The 26,094-nt window shown below is 46.7% G+C and overlaps 1 protein-coding gene across 3 annotated transcripts; it reads right to left on the reverse strand.

The window, feature by feature from the left end:
- On the reverse strand, positions 1–25,412 carry HIPK1 (homeodomain interacting protein kinase 1). 3 transcript variants are annotated; one of them, XM_014872773.2, is made up of 16 exons: positions 25,161–25,412; positions 23,141–24,218; positions 17,642–17,765; positions 15,549–15,668; positions 14,734–14,820; positions 13,729–13,913; positions 13,280–13,442; positions 12,691–12,913; positions 11,732–11,853; positions 10,064–10,198; positions 7,469–7,608; positions 7,132–7,314; positions 6,410–6,625; positions 5,910–6,148; positions 5,424–5,560; positions 1–4,558 (listed from the first exon to the last, which is right to left on the reverse strand). In XM_014872773.2, exons 2-16 carry the CDS (start codon positions 24,214–24,216, stop codon positions 4,073–4,075), a joined length of 3,636 nt encoding a protein of 1,211 aa, XP_014728259.2. In that variant the 5' UTR covers positions 24,217–24,218; positions 25,161–25,412; the 3' UTR covers positions 1–4,072. The 3 variants fall into 3 exon arrangements, with proteins under 3 accessions (XP_014728259.2, XP_014728258.2, XP_088036327.1); XM_014872772.2 differs by having other exon boundaries at positions 7,469–7,611; XM_088180201.1 differs by lacking the exon at positions 10,064–10,198 and having other exon boundaries at positions 7,469–7,611.
- Positions 25,413–26,094: the final 682 nt, after the last annotated feature.

The following is a 26,094-nucleotide window of genomic DNA, read 5'->3' on the forward strand; positions in this document are numbered from 1 at the left end:
TAGAGTACAGAAAATTAACCCTTTTTATTGATGCATTGCAATTGTTCTACATTTTTACCATATTATGTAGAAAATACTTAAAATACAAGCTACTTTGTAAAACCAAAGACAAACATTGAATCCAAAGATAAACTATGTTTTCACAATGGACCCTTCTCCCATATAGTTAGTATTAAATTTTTAAATATCTATTTCTTTTGTTAAAATGATTTTTACATACCCCCTAAGTACATCAGCAATACAAACATAGATCAGTAATTGTCAGAAACTACCTGTATCTAGCGGCTTGTAAAAAGGAAGAGCACAACCATAAAAGAAAGTTAAATTTTACACAGTAACTAGCATATCAAATACATTTAATAAAGTAGGAATTCCATTGCAATATCAAGGATTCAAGCAGAAATACTAACATTACATATAATGTACTGCTACATGTAGTGAGATAGATATAGTTCAAGCTGAATCTGAAATCACACATTATATAAAGTTTAGCAACAAACAACCATGTGGACATGCGGCACCATTCAGAAGTTTAAATAAAATTAGAAAAAAGAAAGCAGGGCTGTGCCAATCCTGTCATTTAGAAGCAATTTAGTTTCATGTACTAAAAGAAATTGCTGAGTCAGAGGTAAATTACTGCATCCCATCAATTAGGTGCTAAGCAGGAAAGCCTCAGGAGTTGCCTCTGCAGGGGCTATCACAGCTGCAAATACAGGTCAGGTAAGAGAAAACTGATTGAACAGCTCAAGAATCACACAGACAAACCTAGCTGGGACCACGGCTATCAAATATTCCAAAGGTGAATCCCAAACTAGTTGTAAAGAAAATTAAAGGATGCCAATTCCTATCCAGAGATAGCAGATTTCTCTCCAAGAATGTGTTGCAGGCTCTGACAACGAGCAGAGTCAATTCTTGAACCCAATTTGAGGTTGGATATGCAAGGAAGAAGGATGTATCACCTTAGAGCAGAACACAATACACCTAAATTGGGCATCATATACTGGGGCCAGACTGGGAGGCCCTGGCCCTGCTGAGGTGGGGTTTGCTGTGTTATCACAGAGGAATTTTGGGGTATTGTTTGACAGCTTGTTCCAAATGCAGCACGATTGATTTTTACCGTTTCCATCTCATCCTCCCTGTTCCAACACTTCTGGGAACTCGGGCAGTGGAGATGACACCGTGCTTTGGGAATACATTTGATTGGGATTAATTGTGTTACAAGGTCTCTAAATGGACATTTCAAGCTGCTTTTCTTTTAGGGGGAAGCGGGCAAGTTCTCAAAATTATTAGCAGATTTTGCTAGAGGTCTTTTATATTTTTTTTTTCCTGTTAGTGAAGTGTTTTCCATTAAGTCCTATTTGTGAAACAGGGAGTTGGAGCTTGGTCTGCCTTTCGGTGGAAAGGCACAACTCTGTACCCAAGAGGTATCTCAAGGCAAGTACTGAACACAAGCAATGTCAAAAAAAGCAAGAAAAGTGCCTACAGCAACAAACAGCATCGTTTGCAGCAACGATGTGGCACAGCAAGGTTGGTTTTCCGCACGCTCACGGAAGTGCTCCGACTACAAACACACTGAACATCAACGTGGGCTAATGCTACCGTCCAGTTCCACAGCCCTCCATCCCTCCCCAGGCCACCCACCCCAGGCCAGCCCAGCCTTCCTCCCAGCAGGAACGTGGGCTTGCAGAAATGGCTCGGGCATCTCTTGCCACAGCCAGGTCAGGACTGGCCTCCTTCCCTCTGGGACGGAACATAAACTGGGGTTCAAGGTTACCAAACCTCTTATTGCTGCAGTAACACGACTGCTCAAACCAGTTTATATCATCCTTTCGGACAAGATACTTTATGTGTTAGATGAGAAATAATTCCTAGTACAAGGGACCCAAGAAAACAAAGTGTAGTCCAAAACCTGCACTGATTATCCAAAGTGAGTATTTCCTCTGAACACTCGGGCTACAGCTGACAGACCTTCCCAACAACTCCACACTAGCAGTAGCATTATAAAACTTTTTAATGGTATTATGTGCTTTACAGCAGGCTCTCTTTGGTATAAATATTCTATCACCAAGCTAGCAATATTTTACACGACACGTCTGCTATTCCTGTGGGGGAAGGTAACGCTACACTAAACCTAATAAAAGTGATTGCACGTATTTAATCACTTCTGCAATATTAGACTAAACATTCCAATGCATTCCCAGCACTACCTTATCCGAAATGCACTGACAGACACTAACAGTACATGTGCCATTTCAAGGGAAAGCTTCAAGGGGACATCGCTTCACTGGGAACAAGAACGGAGGCGGGGTGAGCGCGGTGACAGGGAGAGACAGGTGACAGGGCTCTGCACCATCCTGCTGCTCTGGCCGGGGAAAGCTGGGTGGGTGAATTGCTTCAATTCGACGGGGGCTTGCTGGTCCCTCGTAAGGCAAGCTCACTGTAAACTCTAGTCACACTACATCATCATTTAAGGCACTACAATAAGGGGACACACCAAACAACTCTTCATCACACATACCTGTGCAAAACAAATCCAAGGTATCCTTTCCTCTCGTGAAGCTCTACTCCTCTCTCAGTGCTACAGTGATGAGCTCTAACCATTGCATTATATCACATACATTCCAACATGAATCAATTCATTTTGGTTTAAATACAAAGGATACAACACTTCCATCCCCAGGAACGTTTAAGAATTAGACAAACACTAAGTACAGAGTTCAAGTATAATCACTACACATTTTGATTACAAAGACAGAACATTTGGGGTTAGCAGGAAGTTTTGCTTGTTATATTTTTCTAATCAATATGTACATATTTCATTTTCTGTAAAATATTAAAACACCACCAATACAAAACTTCTAAAATAGTTTTAAATTCAGTAATAAACTTTAAAATCTGGATTTTTTTTTTCCTTTTTTCTTTCTCTTTCTCTTTTTTTGTCTTGTTTTTTTCTTATTTTTTTGTTTTTGTTGCAATTCCTACATGCACGTACTGTTTACAAGTCTTATTAAGAGCGCTTTAGAGTAGCTGCTGACATATCCAGGAGGATACGCTCACAGGAGTATAAAAAGCTGTACACATCAATACAGTGATGTTTCATTGTATTTCAAATTCATCTCCCTCCTAAATGAATCACGTGAGGCGAAAATACTAAGAAAAACAGAACAAAGCAAAGCCCTGTGCTTCTGTGAAGGAATCCAGCTCCATTATAGGGCCAGCATCTAATAAACTGCAGAAACCAAATTTTAGAGCAATGCTGCATTATTCACTCTCAACTGGAGACAACAACACCACCCTGACAGAGCTGCTGAGCTCTGTCACACAGTGAGATCCTGAATACAGTTTGAACCACTTAGAAGAATTCTGCAACAAACACAACAAAAATTCAGCTGGGTTATGGAGAATTTTTGAGAAAACAAAGCAGACTCCAGGGTTTACAGGACTCCTGAATGTATCGAGTTGCTGGCATAAGGCAGCTGCCTCTACCAGTCCTTAAACAAAGCAGAGGAGTAAACAAAACACCTTTGACAGAAACATCTACGGAGATGTAATGGCTTTTGCAGAACCAGCAATTTGTTAAAGACAAGGTGAATTAGAGAACAGATGTTAAAATAGTAAATCTGATTTTAAAACTGCCCCAGCAACGTAATGAGATAAACATGCACTACATTTTTAGTGGCAACGTGAATTTGTGCAAGCTGCTAAAATAGAATCTGCAAATCTTTTTGTTTAAGTTACACAAGTTAAAAAAGACATCAGGATCTGTCTTCTGAGACACTGATTTGACACCCCTTTTGATTAGCACAACAGAACAATTTTAAATAAATGTGACCATGAATTTTTTAAAAGCATCTATAAAAAGTAAGTAAAATTTTAAAAACTTAATTAGTGACCCTCGTACTGGTAACAAAGCATGCTGCTCAGTTAGTGACCCAACTCACCAGAGACATTTGGGAACAACATACAACCAGATCAGGGAGAAACACCAACCAGGCAGTCATTCCCAGGCAAAGGTTCACCTGAAATCCTCCTCCAACCTCCCAGGCCCGTGCAGGACAGTGCTTCACTGCAACTACAAGTAGGAGTACTGGTTGATCTTGGTGGGGCTCAGTGGGTATCCAGTGTAAATAGCAGATCCTCTGGAAGCACCAATATAGGACTGGGGAGCGAACTGGTGTTGGTACTGGGCGGGGGGGACGTTGGCAGATGTCAGCAGGCTGGGCCCCACGCTGACAGGGACCTGGTGCACCAGGGTGCTGGGGTGGGCAGCGTAGGTGGTGTGACGGGAGGAGCCCTGAGGGGAGAACAGGTGGGCGATGGACGTGGTGGAGCCCAGAGTGGCAGCACTGGTGGGGGCATAAGTGTACATGTGGGGCTGGCTGGACAGGTGGGCACTGGCCGTGGCTGCTGCCAGGTGGGGATGCACTGGGCTGCTGTGCTGGAACGTGTAGGGAGCCTGAGAAATCGTTGACGTGAGGGGGGCCACGTAAGCTTGCTGCCGGCGTGGGACAGCATTGCCACTTCTCTCCTGGGAGGCCAGCACTGTGGTTTGCTGGTTCTGCAAGGGAGGGAGGAAATGAGGTTAGTGGTCATGCTCAGGTGAGCAAGGGGCAGCCAGAGCCCCTCCACCCCTGCTGTGACACCTGCAGATCCTCCCTCGTGACACCCTCCCGCGGATCTGAGAAGGGGACTGCACTCCCACAGGGACAAAGGTTACACTTCTCCTCGACAACGGGGCCAAACTTCCACTCAGGGGGTACCACAGCTGGACAAGGGCAGGCAGGTCCTAGATCTGACCCAGCCCCAGAACTCCTCACATCTACTCTGCTGCACCTTGGGAGGGTGGCAGCAGGGCTGCCTTGTTTTAGCACCACAAAACCTGTCTGGTGCTCATGGCAGAAAAGAACTGCAGGAGTAACAACACTCCCTCTCCTCTGAGAGGCTGCTGCAGTGTGACCCAAAGTCCTGACATGAAGTGCAATCAATCTTGGAATTGAAATATTCAAAGATGTCGGGTGCCAACTGTTAGTGTGGGAAAGACCAGTCTTAAATCTACCGGTTGGAACTCTGAGGTCTAGAGAAAGGTAAAGAATTAAAGAATTTCCTCATATTGTGCCTTCAAAGTTACTCTAATTCAACAGCTGGATCTTGGTGTCACCCTCCCGAGTGGCAAGAAGGACCTGCTGTAAGTCAGGTGTGACAAGGAGCACAAGGAGAGACCACGGACACAACCACACTTCCTTCTCCTGCACTGTGGTACAGGAACAAATCCTTTGCCTTGAGAAACCTCCTTGTACTCCCCACAATCAGCTCCAAAGAATTAACAACTATTGACCCTGTTGCAAGCCAGCCTTTGTCCCTTCCTCAGACATTAGTGAGGCAGCTCTGAGCACCCCCGGGGCCAGCAGGGCAGGCAGGCTCACCTGGCTGAGGTTGAGGGGCTGCACGCCGTTGGTGACCACGCGGTGGGAGCGGTACCCCGTGGGTGTGATGCAGCATCCTGACGCCTGCCCGCTCACTGAGGCCACTGGCTTGGTCTTACTGGTGCTGCTCAGGATGCCTGGAAGATGGCACAAGCTTAGTCCACTCCTCCCCTTCCCATGCTGGTGGCAACCAGCTCTGGGCACCAAACTGACTGTTTGTGTCACAGAGACTTTGCTTTAATTATGATTTCGAAATGTGACTAAGAAACCATCAGGAATGTTTACAGATCTTCCTAAATGCAGCCAAATGTAAATGAAAGGTAATTCTATCAATGACTATGAAAACAGACCAAGGCTTTCACAACAGCAGCTGTGAAACCTAAAGCTGAGAAAGACTCATTGTGGAAAGTGCAAAACTGTGAGGATGAACGTGTCACAGGGACAGGAAAGCACCCGAGCCTTGGCAAAGCACGCTGAGACACTCACCTGAAGCCTGGGTGGCCACAATGCAGTCGTTGAGCTGCATCTTCAGGGGTGGCACGATGATGGTGCGGGAGCTGGAGCTGTCGGCAGCGGCTCTGCTGGGCAGCTCCAGAGCCCCCCCAGTGCTCCTGAGCGAGGACAGGGGGTCTGGGGCATAGGGGCTGCTCAGGGACGAGTCCGAGTCAGGGGAGTCGTTAACAGTGACGTAGCTGATGACGTTGGATCTCTGCTTCATACCCAAACTGCAGGGGAAAAACGACAAAATGCAAATGGGAAACATTCTAGCTTTGCTCACCAGATTACAGATCTCCCTCTAGGATCTCACACCCTCCCTCCTTGTCAGATAAAACTCGGGTTAACTACAGGCACAACACTACGGAGGTGTGATGGGGAATATTCTGTTTTATGCAGCTCTTCTGAGCCTTCCCAGGGCTCACACATCGTGTTCCCCACTCTCCAGGATGTGTGAGCTGAGCCCAGCCCAGGCTAAACCAACATCCCACCTGGCAGGTTTGTATTTGCTGTCCTCCTCCTCATCAGTGTCGCTGCGGATGGTGATGACACTGACAGGGGGGCTGGGAGTGTCAGGGATCACGATGGGCTGGTGCTGCTCCTGCACAGGGACCAGCACGTTGGAGGAGGAGGAGCTGGAGCGCAGGGGGCTGCTCCCGATCACAGAGTACACCTGGGTGGGCACAGGCTCTAGAGATGAGCTGGGCCTGCAGGAAAAGCACAGCAGGATTCAGCTCCAGGTCAGAGGCTCGGACAAACAGCATTAGGAACATACAAGTACAAATATATCTACATAAACAGAACCTCAGTGCAGACACTCAAACAGCAAAGTGCCACAGACACAGCCAAAGGCACTCAGGGATGCTCTGAATGGGACTGATCCACCTGAACACTGCCAGAAACTCATTAAACAATTCTGTCACTTGCATTGCTATGGCACCAACACCCCGGGAGTGTACAAGCCCTCTGACCAGGACAGTAAAGCACTTGGTCAACCATGTCCTTGCACTCACTGAAATTAATGTAATTTAAATCAGTGACTACAGCACAAAGGCTTTTTCCAAGACATCTTTAAATGTAATTTTAGCACAATAAAGTTACACTCTCACTACCTCTGTGATCAGAAGATGTGTTTTTCACACCATAAAGGCAACCTCCACAAACAAACCCGTGGCTTTTCTAGGACTGGGAAAGGAAGCAATGGAATCCTTACTTGGCTGTGCTCGGTGCTGGCTGCTTGTTCTTCTTTGCTGGCACATTGCTGCTCTGCTGCTGCCTCACAACATGAGCAACCCCAACATTCAGAGGCTGTGCTGTGGCCAACGTCACATGGTTGGTCAGCAGAGATGGCTGTTGCATGAGAGTGCTGTACTGATTTCCATGGGAATGTGCATTCCTGGAGCAGAGAAAAAAAAACGAGAGACACAAATTCCATGACTCCACTGCAGGAACCACGAGCTGCATGAGCCCCCGAGGGGAAGGGGGACATTGTGGGCACTGTGATGGATGCATTCCCAGCTGGCAGGGAGCTGGAGCCCTGCAATCCCTACCTCCAGTCAGCCAACTGCTGGCTGCTGCCGATGGTCTCGGGGATCACGGCTGCTGGCTGGACCGAGTTGTGCAAAGCAACCCCTGGGAGCTGCTGCCAGGTGGAAGGGAGCAGGATCTGCTGGGTTCCCCCCGGCCAGGCCTGCTGCAAAACAACAAACACAGACACGAGGCTCACTAGGCTTCAGCTCCTGCAGGGGCAGGCAGAGATTTGTCCAAGCAATAAATGCACTGGGGTGGATTGTTAGCTTGCAGAGGTCCAGCTCATCCTCGCACGTTTTCCCAAGGACAAGAAAACCAGAGGAATGAGCTTCCCCAACATTTTGCTAATCTCTTTTATCACTGCTGACACCTGGAGAAAACAGTGTTTATATCATGCTGCACATCCAGCCAGGTATTGCACTGCCAGGAACTCTTTCTGAATATAAACTTACACCACTGTTCTGCTGAAAAGTCCCAAAATATGAAACCAATTTGGTCCTTTCTGCTTTTCTGCCTTGCAGGGATCACATTGAGAGAGCTGAGATGGTGCTATCGTGGAAATTCAACCACCACAACTGAAGCTTTTAAGAAAAGCCACACTGAGAGATAATTTAGTTACATGAAGGCAGGTTCAATTCATTAATATTATCAATGTTCCTGTCCAAATAAATTTGACAGGGTAATATTTTCATGATTTTGGTAATATATGGCTTTTTCTCCTGCAGCTTAAACTGCAAATCCTGTTATTTCAAATTCAGTACCTCTGCAAGTAACAGATCCACTTAGTACAAACACCAGTTCCGAACAAGAAGCCTTCAAAGCAGAGAGCTGCTAAAAACCTCTGCCAACATAAGCGGAATAATAATAACAATAACATTGAAAAAATAAAAAATAAAAAGAGAAATATGTTAAAAGTCACACCATGCGTCTTTCCAAAAGCCAACACCTGCACAAGACAAAGCAGAGAGTTTAATACAGCAAGATCTAAATTCCCAATGAGAGGCAGAAATCGGGCCTTCCAAGCGACGAACTGTTTTGACAGAGGAAGGACAAAAATATGCAAAGCTTAGCAAATGGCTAATGCAAACTCAGGGGAAGCAGCAAGGGAGAAGTGTTGGAAGCACTAAAGGTGAGCAAATTCACGCCAAAGGCTCCCAGAATCCAAACAGAACTAGTCAAGTCCTCCAGAGAAACTCAGAATTCAGGCTCAGAGTCTGGAGACAGCCAGCTCTGGTCTCCACTGCTGTACAGGGGAGTTGAACCTCAAATCCACTGCACACACACAGCAGAACTGAATTTGCCTGTTGAGTCAAAGCCCAAATCACTTTGGAAAACATCACTAACAACTCACTTGTGTCCCAAGCTCTGCTACAGTCAGCCCTTGCTGGTTTTGGAGCCCAGATTGCAGCCTTTCAGCAATCAAAATTCAACAGGAGGAAAGAAGCAGCACCCCTGGGTCTGTTTAGCTCAGAGCTGTGACCAGGAGAACCCCACTCCCCTGCCTTCCCATCCCCAGAAGCAGGGAGCAGCTCACTTGGTTCACAAGAACTCAAATGAGTGGATTTAAATTTCAGGACAGGTATGACTCGAGCAAAATTCCACTTCAGCAGAGGCCTCCCTCTCGGAAGAAAATGACATTCAAACTACCACTTTAAAGCCACAAGAAACAACATGGTTCACACAATGGAATGTGCTTTGAAGGACATGTGAGGGTACCAGCACTTCAGTGCACTGCAATGTTTTCATAAGCTTCACTGATCTGATTCTGGAGTTTTACAATGACTTCTCTGTGGCACTTGCAAAGTTGTTCTGATGCAGGTGCCAGAATACAGAAGAGGACAATTTTGCAAACATACACTTCTTAAAGGTGTGTTCATTCCCTTCCCCCATCCTTTTAAAAAATTGTTCCAAATGACCTAAAAGCTAGCTATTGCCATTTTGGATACTAGAGCTCACCTTTAATTTCAACCAAGAAATACGTATCAACTGAAAAGTATCTGTGAGGAACAGAATCTTTATCTGGATGAAGCAAGCTACGTGCGATTGGCTATAAATAACAAAAGGCCAGAAAATTATTGTCAATGTTCAACAGAGGTTAAGAGAAATCAACTGCTAGAGCAATACATTAAAGGATTTGCTGTCATTAGGGATTTTAGCCTGTGCTTAATGATCTGAAACATTTCTCCATACAAAGCAGCTTTACACGTGTTGCAAACAAAATATGGAGCTAACTTGCCAAGTAGGTCAAATTCTGGCCATCCAGGTACCTGTAGCAGAGTCAAGCTAAAGACTGATTCCTTTGTATTCCACAATCAAAAGGCAAAGATAGGAGAGTAAGCAAAGAACAAGAATGATTACAACTCTTCTAGGGTCTAGTTTAGAAGAGCTTTCAATACTAGGCTAGCAAAGGTAATAGTCAATGGATCTGGATTCTTTACAGAGCCACACTAAACGTCAGAGTCAGACAGTGCTTCAGCAATGTTGGGGAGGAAAACAACAAGACATTAAGATGTAGCAAGAACACAGCCACAAGATGGCACATGCTTCCATGCCCTCTGCAAGTCTAAGTTAAAACAAAAACTCAGTTAGTGAACACAATCAAGGGAGGCAATTACCAGTACTGCAGCCGTCTGTTCGACCAGCGCCGGCCGGCCGGCTGCGCAGTTCAGGGTAAAGGGCACCGCATACTGCGGCGTGATGGTGGCTACTTGAGGATGAAGAGTTGCTACCATTAGTGGTGTACAGCTTCCCTGAAATGTAGATCAGGCAGTGAGTGAAACACACGAGCTGAGGCAGGTCGGTGCAGGTCGGTGCGTGGGGCGGCAGGGCCAGGCGGGGGACAGGGAGGCACCGACACCAGCACCAACACCCAGACCCTGCGGCTCCTCCACGGGCACCTGCGGGCCCCGAGGAGAGCACCAGGACACGGGAATGTCCAGCCCAGTGACACAGTTCAAAAGTCAAAACGAGTTGGGGAAAAAATTGGGGACGGGACCTCTCCGATGACACAGTTCAAAAGTCAAAATGAGCTGGGGAAAAATTTGGGGACGGGATCTCTCTGTGATGACACAGTTCAAAAGTCAAAGTGAGTTCAGCTACTGCCACTTTACTGGGTCCCAGAGGCCAAGTGACAGCCAGGCTGCACTAGCCATGGCACAGACTGCACCCCAGGCAGCTCCCTGCACCTGCTGCCAGACCTTCAAACCCACACACAGAACTCTTGAGAAAAGGTAAACTATGGGATTTCATGGAAGGCACACTTTGGTGTCAGGAAACAGCAAAGTCATCTGTGATGAAACCACCCAGACGTGTATTAGTCCATCAAATGTCTAATTAAAATTAGATTCTTGCTGTACAATTTGCACTCTTGGGTTCAGGTGGGCCTTTAAGTGGATTCTGCTTTTTGGATACTGTGACCTGTATCATTAATGCTAAAGAAATCAGCAATCACAGAATGCCATCTAAATATTTGGACTGAACAAACTAAAAATTACTCCTCTACAAGTAGGTCGGTAAATGCAATATACTGCCTGAAGAGTAAAACTAACAGAGTACCTGTTAATGCCAGCAGAAACTAAAACTATGCAAATAAATAAAAATCCACTTAATTATAAAGGCAACTACAAATTTTCAGTAAATAAAACTTATGAATCACCAGGCACTTATTGTATATTAAAGGATTATTTTTTGGAAATTAAAATGGTTTTAATTTATGACACATTACTAATATTTAAAACAGTATTTTTAGAACGATTTGTGAATTTTGGTATTGCATGTTGCTTAAACTGCAAACTGCAGAGATATGTCATTGCTACACATTAATTGACACTAAGAATGTCACTAACTCAGAAGGATTCAGAAATAATTTTGTTGATTTTAAGATGAAATTTTAACAGGAGTGATCTGTGTTGTCACCTCTGTTTACCGGGATCTCACTTCTCACAGCAATCATTTCTCCTGCCACGATTTTAAAGTGTAGGCAAAAAAGACCAGCACTGCCTGTAAGGCAGTGTCCATGCCTGAAAAATACAGCCTGTTTTTAGCAGCTGAAAACCACATCTTTATTCCCATTATTAAATCAAACTCCTAAAACCAGGGAGGCACATGATATAAAATAGCTCAGACTTTAAATATTCCAGAAAAACAAAACAAACCAAGAAAATACTGTCTTAGAAGTGAGCTGCATTTAACCTTTCAGAGTGTCCTGAGAACCCCCTGCACTCGGGCAGGTTCTCCTGGAATTGCAGTTGAGCCTAGGAGGGGTTTGGGGTGGTTTTTTTTACCTGTGTGAGAACTCCAGACTGGATCTGCAGGGGCTGTGCTGCAGGTGCTTGTGGCACAATTGGAACAGCATTTTCCATCCTGACTGGGAACCCAGAATGCTTTGTAGTTGCCTGAAGTCCAGCTGTGGAGGACAAGACACATCACTAAGCTGCTTTATTATTCTTTCATTTGTTCCCAAAAATCAAATTCCTACTAGGTAAGGGCAGAGGATAGGGTCGGATTAAAGGATAGGAAAGCTTTGACAAAATCCCAGTAAAACACCAGCTGAAGTAAATCCTTCTGCATCCTGGGATCCCTCAGGGCCATGATGGACAGCCAGCCCTCAGCAGCCTGGCTCTCAGGAGTCTGCTTTGCAGGAACAGTAACACAGACTCCCAATTCCCACCTGCTTGAGACAAGTTTAAAGTTCGAGCTTTACACCATCAGTCCCCACATCACAAATAACCCTCCAGACTACAACAATTCAGGTATCAGCATAACCACAGAACCCTGAGGATGAACAGAGGCACGAACAGAGCTAAGCTCACTGACCCACAGCCTGTGACAATCTGCTGGTAGCAAAAACCTGCATCAGGGCAGTGACCTGAGGCTCAAACACCAGATATCTGCTCTTGAGATAACAAACACAGCAAGACACACTGATTTTCAGGCAAGTCTGGCTCCTCTGTTCCTTGCTTTCCGTGGAATGTTGCTGTGTTCAGTTTGGGGGGAAAAACTGGTTGAGCAACCAGCTGGAGCCTGCAACCCAGGCAGGCAAGATCCTGTCACCTGTTCCAGCACGACCTGGAAGGGAACCAAGCTGCCTGCACATGTCTGACCTGGTTCTGCACTTCCATCTGATGCAAGAGCCCCGTGTGACACCCACAGAGAGCTCTGGGGTTTCTCACTTTAGTTCAAATCACAATTTCTCCTGCCTTAACTGACTGAAACAGCATCACACAAAGAGTTCTGGGCTTACTTTGAAAAGCAGGGGGACAAACAATGAAGGTTTGCTGGAAGGGATCTGTCTGTGTGCAGATCTGGGTGGTTCCAGGCTGCAAGGACACGCTCTGCTGAGCCACTCCTGCCACTGGGGCTGCAGAGGATGGGTACAGGGCAGACTGGTAGTTGAGCAGGGACACGTCCGAGTTGGCCAGGGAAAGAGTAGCAGCAGCAGTGGAATTGGAAGCCAACACACTGGCCTATAAAAATAAATTTAAAAAAAATCACTTATGTCTTGTAATCTTATCTCTCTTTGTTAATAAAACAAACAACAGGAACCATCAATATTATGCTACGAGGAAAGCACCTGGAAAGTTTAAAGTAAAAGGCTTAAGACAACACAGAAAAAAAAACATGAATTGCACCCAATTTACTTATTGTCAGTTGCTGAACTGACAAATTTTCAATACATGAAGGTAAAGAGGCTCCTTGGCCTGAGTTTTGGAAAATTAGATTTTAAAACAAGACTATGAATTTTGGAGAGTAGTTTAAATTTTGGCCTGAAGGCACCAAATCAACCTACTCCATGTGTTTGATGAGGATCAAACAGGTGAAAGATGCTATACCTGGTTGTGTACTGTGTTGAGCTGGTTGTTAAAGCTCATTGTCAGGTTTGTGCTTGTGTTAGGAGCAACGTGAGTGGTGAAAGGGCTCTTGATCTGATTCACTGTATCATACATGTTCACTCTTCTCTTGCAGATCTCCATGTTCTGAAAGCAAGATTTCACACTGGAACAGAATGACAGAAGGAAAACCTCAGATTTGTAAAAACAGGACACAGATGTGACAGATTCCCAACTTTATGCACGTGCTTTAGGTTTAGGTTCTTTTAAACCAACAAAGAATGTTCTAAAACATGAAAAGGAGGCTTATGAACATTCCATTCCTTACACATGCCATTGCTATTTTCAGATCAGCCAGGAGCTGCAGAAAACAGCACTGACAGAAAGCTGGAAGTGCTGCTTTGTGATTCCAGCAAATCCTGAAACAAAACAACCCATCCAAGGGAGCTTACTGGTTACTGTGGGGGAAGTCCAGCAGATGTGCCATTGTAACAAACGAATGGTTCAAAGTCTTCAGTGGAGTAATTCTCTTATCTGCATCAATTGTCAACATTTTCTTCAACAAATCAATGTATTCCCTTCGGTCAGCCTTCTCTGCCAACATGTCGGTCCCTTCTAAGTCTGTAGACATATTCACCTGGAAAATCAAATGGGAGCAGCTCACACAAGCACCAAATTAACTGCTGCCTAACAATTCACTAACTTCACATCACACAGAAATATTTATTAAGCATTTCTGTCTCTTAGCCAGACTAATTTCAGGTATTACAGTGCTAGCACACTGCTTTTCCTTTGTTCATTCTAGGAGAGAAAGTCAAACTTGCATGTGGAATTCTCTTCTTAACAGGGAGTTGGGTCTATTCACAGTGATCAAGCAGGCTTCATTCTCCACTCTCTGGCAAAATGCCCTCACGTTTTGGGGAATCTATAAGGGGCTGGCAGCCAGAATGATTCCACCTTCTCTGCACAGATGTGACCTGATGGTAACAGCTACAAAAGTGATAGAAAATTGGTATTTAAGATTTAAGGCCTCATGATATTAAAACCACTCAGATAGTCCTTCATTTTACCTCTAAAGAGAGAATGAAAAAAAGAATGATCTGAAGTTCTTGTCACTATTTCCAAAGTCTAATAGGAGGTTTAATCCTACAAATGCATTTGAAGGGGCTCAGCTCTCCTACTGCTCTACTATACTGGGAACAGGCTGGGCACACTCCTGTCCAACAAACTGAGGCCTAAGAAAACACAGAACATTTCAGACACGTTCATAATTAACATTTTGACTGTTTTTCATCCACTGATTTCTGATGCAAACTGGCACCGTGGTAAACCTCCATCAGTGGAAGAGGACTGGCTGCTCCAGCACATCAGCCTCATTTTCAGAGATCCCCCAAAAAACTGAAGTTACTAAATTAAATGTGAAAAAAAGTTATCTGTGCCCCAGGATCCCCACACACCTGCGCCATATCATCCAAACAGTTGAATATATATTTCCGAGCTTCTTTTGATTTTATTCCTGTTTCCAACTCATGTTCTTCTGGAGTCTATAAAAGAAAACATTAGTATAAACTGAGATATTGCATATTGATAAGGAAAAAGCAGTAAGGAATTGCTGAGGCAGATGACCATTTGCTGCTTTCAGACACACCACACCCCAGCAGCTCAAATCCCAAGAGCCCTGGGATCCCATTCCCTCAGCTGGAAAATCATTGCAAAGCTGAATTAACAACAGGATGATTTCATTTCAAGGCTTCCTTGGGCAGTGCATTAGCCAAAAGTACTGAAGATTTCTGATTTAGGAAAAGAAGAGGTTATAAATATTTTAAATTCCTCTTCTACAAAAAAGAAAGGGAAAATTCTCTTCTTTTTGCTGCTCAGCTTTAAAGGCAAATCAGGCTTAAATCCCATTCTTCCCTGTCCTCTGCCAACCCATAACCAGATTCCTGTTAAACTAACAAACCCATCACGAAATACTCCATATTTTACTGATTGGATTGTCAGGAGATGACAACAAGATGACACACTTCCCTGAGAATGAGCAGCCCATAATAAGCACCCAATTATCTCAGTGCTGGAACACCCACTCTTTGCTGGTGCTATCATGCACTGCTGCTTTTGTCACAGCAGCACCAGGAGCTCTGCACAGCTCCTGCAGTCACACAGCCCAAATCCACACTCCCAATGTTTTCACAGCACACAAAAAATGGGTGGGAATTTCTAGCGAGTCTTCAAAGAATAAAAGAGAATTTGGGGATGGAAGAGACAGACAAACCTTGAGCCTCCACAGTGGGTATCCCAAATTTGGATCTCTGTTAAAAAACCTGCTTGTTTTCGTTCCTGCACTGAGAAGATACTCCGCTGGAAGGCCTTGGGTTTGTGAAATATAACGAATCTAGGAAAGGAAATTACAAAAGTCAGGATTCTCATCATCAACAATTCACAGCTAATGGGGCAATTAACAGCCAGGTTTGTTCATAGCTAATAGGAAGTTACCTGTAAAGAAAGACTGCCCAGATATGCAAAACTCAAAATTAAAGGGATCATCTCAAGTATTTATAAAGCCACTTTTGCAATCACACAAAAATTCTAGGTTTTAAATGCATCTTTCTTATTTTATGGAAATATTTTTTGCTAATGTATATTTAAGCAGTCTGTAGGCTTTAAAGACATTTAGCAGTGTAAGAAATACATATTTTGAGGGAAAAATACTGCAGAATTTATCATGTATTTATAAATAATTAAAGGCATAATTATCCAAGCAACATTGCTGTGCCTGCCTACACAATAGCCTAGGAACACAATTTCAGAATAATGTCATGGCAAAGCTCTCACTGACCAAGAAACCAAGACCAAATATCCTCAAACACATTTAATATATTTATGTTTACATGTTAAAAAATGAATCAGAATTAAAAATCAGAATTAGGTGTAACTGAATGCTTGTGATGGTATTGATAAGACACTGGTAAAAAGGAAACAAATAAAAAGGCATGCTCATAAGGAAAGAAAAGAGCAAATTTATGAAAAACTCCACAGTGTTAAGGTAACTATGCCTTGATTAAGCCATCAATTACAGATCCTCAGCATTTCTTATTTGCCAAACTCCTGCTATGCCACTGTGCCAAAACTGTCACAGCTTGTGACACATGAATTTATGGGCTCCCTTTTCAATTAAGCCAAGGTGGATCCAAGTGTCTGCAAGTGAATATTTCTTGTATCTACACAATAGTTCAGGTAGCAGTTCTATTTTCACAGGACATAATTTCTGCTTTACAGCCCAAGGGTGTTTAAAGAAATAGCTGTAAATCCCTTCCCAGCCATGAACTCATTCCTGGAGAGGTCCTCTCACAAGTTCCACCTCAACTTTCACTTGCTGCTGCAGAATCTCAGAAAATACCAAAGCCAAGTCATCCCCAGTCTTCGAGGGGACATGAAAATGAACCCCATGAAGTCACACCTCACACTGCATCACACAGGGCTGCAAAATCCTGTCATTAAGCAGTGGAAAAAGCAGCTCCTCCCCAGCCACCTACACGAGCAGATAAGGTTCTCAGAATTACACAAAATTCAGTGCACAAGGAAACCACCAGGCCCTATCTCAGCTACTTTCTAACTCATTCTGCTCATTAAGGCACCACTGTGTTTCCTTTGGAAATTTACAGTGCTGGGAAGACACATGACAAGTAAATTTTCAAACTTAGTAAGTTTTCATGTATTTTATCACATAAGGAAAACCATACCAAGCACTGTAATGAGATCCCACCACAAAAACCCCAGTGGAAAAGCTACTCTGAAAAAAACCCCTCTCACAGACTTTTTGTCCTTTTATAGGCACTGACTAGGCCAGGTAATAATGCCAAGTATCCACAGAAAGGACTAATTAGTTCAAGATGCCTCACAGAGTCTTGCCCTTGGATTCCAAAGACAGCTTGAGGCTCACACTTTGCATAAAAACTGAGGGTTGCTGTAGGTATTAACAGGGCAGGAATGATAGGGTTGCTCTATCCCCACATGGAAAAACTGCCCTCATGGTGAAATTACAGAGGGTGTTTCACACCAGGACACACACACCTCGCTCCTGCCTTGGCAGGAAGGTGTTTCAACAGCTTTTGGGTTTGGAAACCAAGGGTTAATCACAAATTGGCCCCTTTTTTTGGACAGGATACACTCAGCTCAAGTGAAAACACCCAGAACTCCGTGCTCCCTGCCCAGAGACAATGGGAATATCAGAGAGAGAAAATGAGTTCAGACAGCAGCAATGTGCAGGGATGAAAGCTGATGCAGGACAGGGAGGGGGTTCAGGAGGGTTTCAACACAGAAAATGGAGGTTCCATGTGAAGATCCCACATCCCCCACACCTCTCACCTGGTCATACTCAGATGCTCCTGGATACAGAGGCCAGCCCAGAAACAGCTCAGCTATGACACAGCCCAGGGACCACATGTCAATGGCTTCACAGAACGGCAAACCCAGGATGATCTCAGGAGCTCTGGGAAAGGAAAAGGAAAGAAAAGGCCAACGTCAAATCTTTTACTCTGAAAGCTGCATTTCTTCCCTGTAAACCCATCTGGGTAAAGCCCCTCCATGCATAAATAAATCTGTGTGAATATAAATCATTCACTTTAAAGTAGAAGGTGTTTCCTTGGGTGGTCTAATGGATCCCAATCTTTTTATCACTTAGGTGGATTCTTTTATTGCCACGGTGCCCCCCAGCTCCTAGGAGGCCTTTACATCACAGTTGCATAAAGTTACTCCTTGAGTAATCATTTTAATTACACTTGACAGAATGTGAGGTGTCCCTGAGACAGCACACAGCATCACAGAGTTATGGAGAGACCTTCAAGATCATCCAGTCCAGCCTATCCTAACAGAAGGGAAGAAAAAAGCTCTGGCAAACAGAGACTTTTCTAGAAGGTCTTGAGACCCCCAGGTAAGCAGCTGCAGGAGGCTTGCCTGCTAAAGAAGAGCACCTGCAGAGCCAGGAAAAGGAGCTCCTCAGAGAGCTGCTGGGTTTCTACCAGCAGGTTTTCATGCAGGCTTTGCTCAGAGAGTTTCGAGTTTAAAATGGAAGCAGTGAGCCCAGCTGGAGGTTGTGTTTCAGGTTTCTGTGCACTCAACCACACCTAATGCAAAATGTACCTGTCTGGCCCAGCCTTTTGGGGGAGGTGATAAAAAAAAACCCTCACACTCCAAGCAGGGTCTGCTTCTCTATCAGGTTGGAATTTCAGGGAGATTTCTGTCTGGAGCTGACTCATAACACAGAAGGATGTTTTAGTACAGCTCCTCACCTACACAGAGTTCTGAAACAAACTGAGGCTGTTCCGGCAGGAGAAATTCTGCTCCTACATTTGCATAGAGCACAAAACCCCAGGTGCTGCAAACCCCACATGAGCTGGTGTGGGAATTTACTCTGGAAAGTACAGGAAATATGAATGCCTTGACCTTCATCATACATAACTAACACAAGAGCAAAGGAAGACAGAAAAGCCCTGAACTCCAGGCTATCCATTTCCCGGTCATGCCCCAGGGTTTATGTGGCATTTCTGGTGTTACACTACGGATATTTCAGTTGTCAAAAAAGGCTCTGAAACCAGTCCTGAACCCTCTACAGAATTCTAAAAACCAGGGCTTGTGTAATGTACAGGTGTCAGAAAATTTGACACTCACCCTCCTCAACTGCTCAACCTGCACAAGAAGTGACTCCCCAGTTAATGACCCTTTGTGCTGTGGTGACACAGATACACCTTTTGTTTTAGGTGTCTACACAGGTGTCTCCAAAACAAAGGCACTCAGCCCAGCTGCTCAGGCACAGGGTACCTGAGAAAGCAAAAGACCAGAAAAGGACAGGTTGGATTGAGCTTGGAGCAAGCTGGGACAGTGAAAGGTGTCCCTGCCCATGGCAGGGGTGGGATGAGAGGAACTCCTTTCCAACCCAAACCAGTCTGGGATTCTATAGAAAAGACAAACAGCTGAACCAGCTGCCTGTTGCAGTGAGGTCCCATTTATTCTTTATTATCCAGATTTTATTATGTCTGAGCCCCCAAACCAGAGCCATGATTCACCTTCAGTAATCAGAATAACAGATCATTCAAGCTAAGACATAATGACACTCTCCACTCAACGCTGATCTGTTTCTACCTTCTTGTTTGGCTGCTCCTGGCAGTTGTTGACTTTGGAAAGGTTTCTCACCTCTGTGTGAAAATAGAAAATGATTATGCAAATACGAGCAGAACTGATATTTGAATGCTGACTGTCCTGCTAACATTTCTATTTTAAGAAATATGCCAGAATGGATACAACTTTCTACAGGCTAAGAGGTGCAAACCAGAGGAATCTCTTACTTCACAAGTAGAAAAAATACAATTCATCCATTTACACAGGAGCTCCTTTTGCCATTACTTTATGAGACATCATCAGCAAACTGTACTGCCCCTCTTGATTATCCTGAGGCAGGAATTTCCAATTCAGAAAAGGACCCAGACCTGTCATATAAGGAATGCTGCATTTGGACTGGCAAACAAATTAAAATATAGATGGCTTGTGAAATATGTAGAGCATGCTAATCCTTCTCTAGTGTGCTAAAAACACCCCACCAATTCCAATGGAAACAGAGATTTGTGGCAGCTTGTTGATCTTTAACTCCAGGATGGAATAGCCTCACGTACTCCTAAATCTCAATACCATGATGATAACAAGCTGGAATCTTGTATTTTATTCCCTGCAACTAAATAAATGAACTTCTCATGAGCCACCTGATTTCATTCTGATTGCAGGACAAGGCTGAGAAATCAGAATTTCTCTCATCTCCTTTTACACCACTGCCATTAGCAGCCTTATGAGATGTGAGCTGAACCAGGACAGCAGGCAGAGGTCACTTCCATAGCTGCTCTGCCAGAGATTAAAGTGATTTTACCATCTTAAGCTCTTTGAAATAAAATCAACGACACTCTTTGCACAGATGCTTGCCAAGCACTGCCTCCCAAAGCTGACAAATACACTCAGGCACTCTCAGAAGAGAAAGGACTCACAGCAGCCCCAGAAAACTGCAAGACTCCCTCCCAGCATTTCCTAACACCCCATATTTACACCTGTGCTTTGGGATGGTGGGAACACAGAGCCTGTGCAAGTGCAGCAATGCAGGATTGCAGTGCACAGAGCTGGATTAGCAGAGCTGGACTTGGCAGCAGGGGCTGCTGCTCCCCAGGCCAGCATGGCTGGGACAGAAGTAGGTCATGGAGCCCAAAGCAGAGGTGAGAAATGGATACTCCTGCACTCTGCAGCTCCCCCAGTGCTCAAGGCCACCTTCTCATGGCCCAAACTGTCCAGTCCTACAGTCTGTGCTGCACACTGGCCCAAAGGCAGCACCTGGAGCTGAGTAAAACTCCCTGGATGGCTGCACTCACACAGAACACAGGACATGAGTGAACCCCACACGGTACAGCAGGGAGATCCCCTGGATCCATGTCTGTATTCCAGGGATTTTTTATTTCTGCACACTGTTTCCTTCCTCCCCAAGAACATAAGCAACCTCACCTGAGGATGCTACTCTCGTTTTCAGGTGAGGAATTACTGCACAAACATCCTAGAACTGGCACAGAAACTGTTCACTGCAGAGAGCTGATCTGCTCCTACTCCATCATGGGCTTCAGAGCCAAAGAATTCTTCATGGGCATTTCTACTCACTCTTTAAAGTGTGAGCAGTTGCACTGCCCCTCCTGAGTGGGGTCAGGCAGCAGTGTCTGTGGCAAAGGGATCCTGCCTCAGCCCTGTCCTGACAAACCCAGTGTCACATCCCAACAGGACAATGCTGCTGTACCTGGAGCAAGGTGTCACTGCCAGCAGGACAGCCAGCCCTGAGCCAGCTGGGCTGCTGGACAGGATCACCTCCAGCAGCACACACAGGAATTAATAAAGGAAGATTTTTTTTTCCTCAAGGGTAGACAAATCAGAAAATCCATCTTACAGGACCTGAGTGTGGCTGGCTTAGAGGTCTCTACAGCAGAGGTTACCTAAGTGTCAGTAACAGGGATTGAAAGCTAAAAAGTGAGCACAGAGAAGTTTATTTTTAATGGCTGACAGAGAAGCAGATGAAGTATTGCTCTATGCTCTTTCATTAAACACAGCATTGAAAAAAATTCCAACTTGGAACTCATCTGAACACTCATTTAATGTGAATATGAGTAAAGCAAGTTCTCCCACAAGCTGGTTTCTGCACCATCTCTGTAAATTCCTAGATTATGGATTTTAGTAATCATCACCATTACACTAATTACAGATCACTAAATACTAGATTTCCACATCAGAGCATTCTTCACTCCAGCCAAGCAGACAGTCCAACGCCACCTAATCCCGGGTTATTTGCCTTTCTGGCAGAGTCATTCACCCCAGGGAGCTGGAAGGGGCTGGAAGTCCAGTGCTCCACACACAGATGGAGCAGGAATTTCTCTCCCTGCAGCTCCTGGAAGATTCTTATCACCCCTCACTGCTTTTCCTCAGCTAAATCTGTTTTCTGAGATACCAGAAACTGGAGAGCACCATGGGCCTCCCCAAACTGCTTTGCTGACACATGTGGCAAGTCAGATAGAGCAGATTCTTGACCAGTGGTCACCTCTTTCCATGCAATAACAACAATGATGATGTATTTTAGACAGTGAGCATTTTTAGAGCTGTGGGGTACAGGGGACAACTGAGCTACAAAAAAAACCATACCAATCAATGGTTTAGAATTGGAAAGATTGGTGCCAACAAGCTGAGCAAAGAGCATGAGCAATGGATTAAGAAAAGTCTGTATCACATGAAAGGAATGTCATGGAAAGCTGGTACTGGGTGTTAGACTTAAAAAGAAAAACAACACAAAAACAAAGGGAGCAAGCACACAGGGAGCATGAGGGATGAACAGAGCAAACCTACAATAAGCCAGGCTTTAAAACTGAAGTGAGCAGCCAGGGAAGACATCAAACAGAGCAGAGACACAGGGTGGGGTGGAGTGTCTCAGTCCTGTCTGGTCCCAGCTGGAAGGACTAGATACTAGTTCTGAGTTTTGCGTCAAGTGAGCTCACATTCCACCCAAAGCAACCCTGACAACACAGCACAGACTCTGCACGGCCCTTTGAAGCCAGAAGTTCTTTCTGCATCCATTTATTGAAGTCTGCTGCTACTTAAATTCAAATACACACATAACAGAGGCAAGCTGGAGGAATAATTGAAAGAAACAGCACAGCTTGCTTTACACACAGTCTCTGAGTTTTAACATTTCTGCCCATAATTTATTTTTAATTCTTGGGCAGGAGTAGGGTAGAAGACATCTCTACATATTGCTAAGGGAAACAGAGATCTTTCTCTAAGGGAGCTGAAGGTCTCACGAAAGCATGACTTAGCCAGGGCTGACACAGGAAGTCATGTGTTCATGAAGGGGGTTCAGACAAAGATGAAGAATCAGAAGAAATAAAAGCAAATAGAAATTGGCAGCCCTTTGACTTCTCTCCCTTCTAAACGTCCAAGGTTAATGGACTAGTTTCAGATCATGGCAGACAACCCCAAATGCACTACTTAACACTCCCAGACTGCTTCACCAGTTTGCCACTTCATATAGTGTCACAAACCAGTGGACACGATAAAATCAGCTTAGTGCACTGATCTGGGGGGGAAAGGAAGGTGCTGGGCTGCAGATGAGGCCACCCTTGCAAGGCAGACATTCTATTTATTATTACATCCAACTTTCAGAAGAAATCTCCAGGAAACACGCAGAGCTGATGATTTCCTGCTGTCTCTCAGCTGGGGTTAGACAGAAGAGCTCAATGTCTGTAGCAGGAAACCCCAGCAAGATCAGCCTGACCAGGCTCAGCGAGCAGGGGCAGTGCTTACCTGTAATACCGTGACTGCAGGTACGTGGAGCACACGGCCTTGGACACGTGGCTGGCTGACCCAAAGTCGATCACCTTCACTCTGTAGGGCTGGCGTGCAGGATCCACCAACATGATGTTCTCTGGCTTCAAATCAGCGTGGATCAGACCCAAGCTCTTCAGCTTCATCAAGGCAGTAGCCACTTGCTGCAGGATGGGCCGGATGTATTTTAGGGGCAACGGACTGAACTTGTTTTGCTTTAAGAAATCATATAAGTTCTGTTCCAGCATCTCAAAGACAAGGCATGTATGATTCTTGTGTTGAAAGCACTCGTAGGAGCGGACGAAGTTGTACTCATCAGCATTCTCACTGCTCAGGCGAGACAGGATGCTCACCTCGATCTGGCCCTGCCGGGCGTACGAAGGGTGGTTCTTCAGGATTTTGATGGCTACAATCTCCTTCGTGCTACGTTTCCAACATTTTGCCACCTGCCCGAACGTCCCTCGCCCCAGGAATTCCAAGACCTCATAGCTGTTGGTCATAGAGCACAGGATCTCATGCTGGACCAGCTGATAATCCCCCTCCCCACTGGAGCTGCTGCTTTTCGTGGTGACCGTGGTGGTCGTGGCCGCAGCACCCACCGCAGGTCTGTTTTGCAGCATGAGAGGTGGATGTTCCTCAATGATCTGCACACTACCGTTGCTGTCAACCTCTTCACTTTTCCTTTTTAATCCACATTTTTGGTATGGTTCCAGCAAAGAAACGTTGCTCCTGTGGGTGAGGGTCTGGCTGCTCTGGAAGGACGCTGTGGCGCTGCTGCCGGTGCTGTCGGCCGCGGTGACCACGATGTGCTCAACAGAGGGAGCGGGGAGAAGGAGGTTCTGGTCGTAGGCAGGGATGCTGAAATTGACTACCTGATGAGAGGAGCTGGCTTGCCCTTGAGCTGCTGGGAGGTTTTTGCTGTGGGTATAATACTTGTCACTACTGCTCTGTCCTGAAACATCCCAGACAGACGGCTCCACTTTCAGTTTCTTGGCACTGCAGAAGGCACTCGAGGATACTGACGGAGGGGAGAACACCTGCAGCTGTGAGGCCATACCTGGAAAGGGAGAGGAGAACTCATTAGAGGCAGCACGTTGTGATGGACAAGATCCCGTATCTGTGCAACAACCAGAATGACAAGTGTTTTTCACAGCACCATGTGGAAGGGAACCTATGTAACTGCTGCTCCTAAGGGCATCACCGAGCGAGGCTGTGCAGTGGGATTACTGCATTTGAGAAGCACACGGCTCCTTATCCAGCTCTCTAAGGGCTAAAGGAATCCCAGGATACAACAGGAATCACAGAGTCAATTAGGCTGGAAAGGATCTCGGGACCATCGAGTCCAAGCCTGTGACCAAACACCACCCTGTCACCCAGAGCAGAGCGCTCAGTGCCACGTCCAGTTGCTCAGATACCTACACGGACGGTGACTCCACCACCTCCCTGGCAGCCCGTTCCAACTGTAACCAGTGAAGAAATTCCTCCTATTGTCCAACCTGACCCTCCCCTAGCGCAGCTAAACACTCTGTGCTCTTGTCCTGCCGCTCGTTACCCGGGAGAGGAGCCCGACCCCCACCTGGCTACACCCTCCTTTCAGGGACTTGCAGAGTGTGATAAGGTCACTCCCGAGCCGCCTTTTCTACAGGCTAAAAAAAAACCCCCTGTACTGACGAAAACAATACTGAGGATCGGGGGAGCGCAGGAAGTGGGAAGACCCTGCGCAAATTACGATCCCGTCCCCAGGCACTGTAAAAACAGAGTCGGTGGGAAACCCAACGCCGGCAGGCCCAACCTCCCCCCGGGGCAGCGCCCGCCGCACGGCCCGGAACGCGGGGAGCGGAACCCGCCGGGAGCGGAGCCCCCGGGCCGGGCCGTTACCGGGGCTCGGGCCCGGCCTCGCCGCCGCCCCGGGCCCTCCCCGGCCCGGCGCAGCCCCAGCGCGGGGGAAGGGGCGGGCCCGGGCCTGCCCGCCCCGCCGAGCCCCGCCGCCCGCACTCACCGCCGGTGGGGGGTTCTCAGCCGCGGGCCGGATCTGCCTGGGGGACACGCGGGGGTGCGGAGCCCCGCAGCGGGCTCATCATAGCCCCGCCACGGCCGCCGGCCCGGCCCGCTCGGCCCGCGCTCGCCGGGGGGAGCCCCCAGGCCGCTTCGCCGCCGCCGCCAGGCTCCGCCGCGCCCTCACGGCCCGGCCGGGCTCCCCCCGCCCCGTCCCGCCGCCGCCCCGGGCCCGAGCGCCCCCGGCCCCGCCGCGCTCCCGCCGCCGCTCCGGGCCCCGAGCGCCCGCACAGGCCGAGCCAGCCGAGCCCCGAGCGGGCGAGCGCGCACGTGACCGCGGGGCGGGGCGGCCGCAGGAAGCGCCGGGGCCGGGCCGGGCCTGAGCGGGGCGGGGCTGGGCAACAGAGCGGGGCCGGGCCGAGCTGGGCAACCCAACGGGACGGCACCGGCAACAGAGCGGGGCCGGGCCGAGCTGGGCAACCCAACGGGACGGCACCGGCAACAGAGCGGGGCCGGGCTGGACAACCCAACGGGACGGCACCGGCAACCGAGCGGGGCCGGGCTGGGCAACCCAACGGGACGGCACCGGCAACCGAGCCGGGCCGGGTAACTCAACAGGGCCGGAGATTCCAACGGGACAACACCGGCAACTGAGCCGGGGCCAGGCCGGGCCCTGGAACCCAACGGGACAGCACCGGTAACCGAGTCGGGCCGAGCCGTGCGCTGGGTGTCAGGCCAGGCCCAGGCTCTGCTCCCGGGCACAGCGATGGTACCAGGGGAACGGGCAGGAACTGATGCTCAGGAAGTTTCACCTGAACGTGAGGAAGAAATTTTTTCTTGTGAGGGAACAGATTGCCCAGAAAGGGTGTGGAGTCTCCCTCACTGGAGATATTCCAGAACCCTCTGGACACAATCTCGTGCCATGTGCTCTGTGATGG

This window comes from Sturnus vulgaris, chromosome 29, assembly GCF_052056855.1.
Source record: "Sturnus vulgaris isolate bStuVul1 chromosome 29, bStuVul1.hap1, whole genome shotgun sequence".
NCBI classification, from domain to species: domain Eukaryota; kingdom Metazoa; phylum Chordata; class Aves; order Passeriformes; family Sturnidae; genus Sturnus; species Sturnus vulgaris.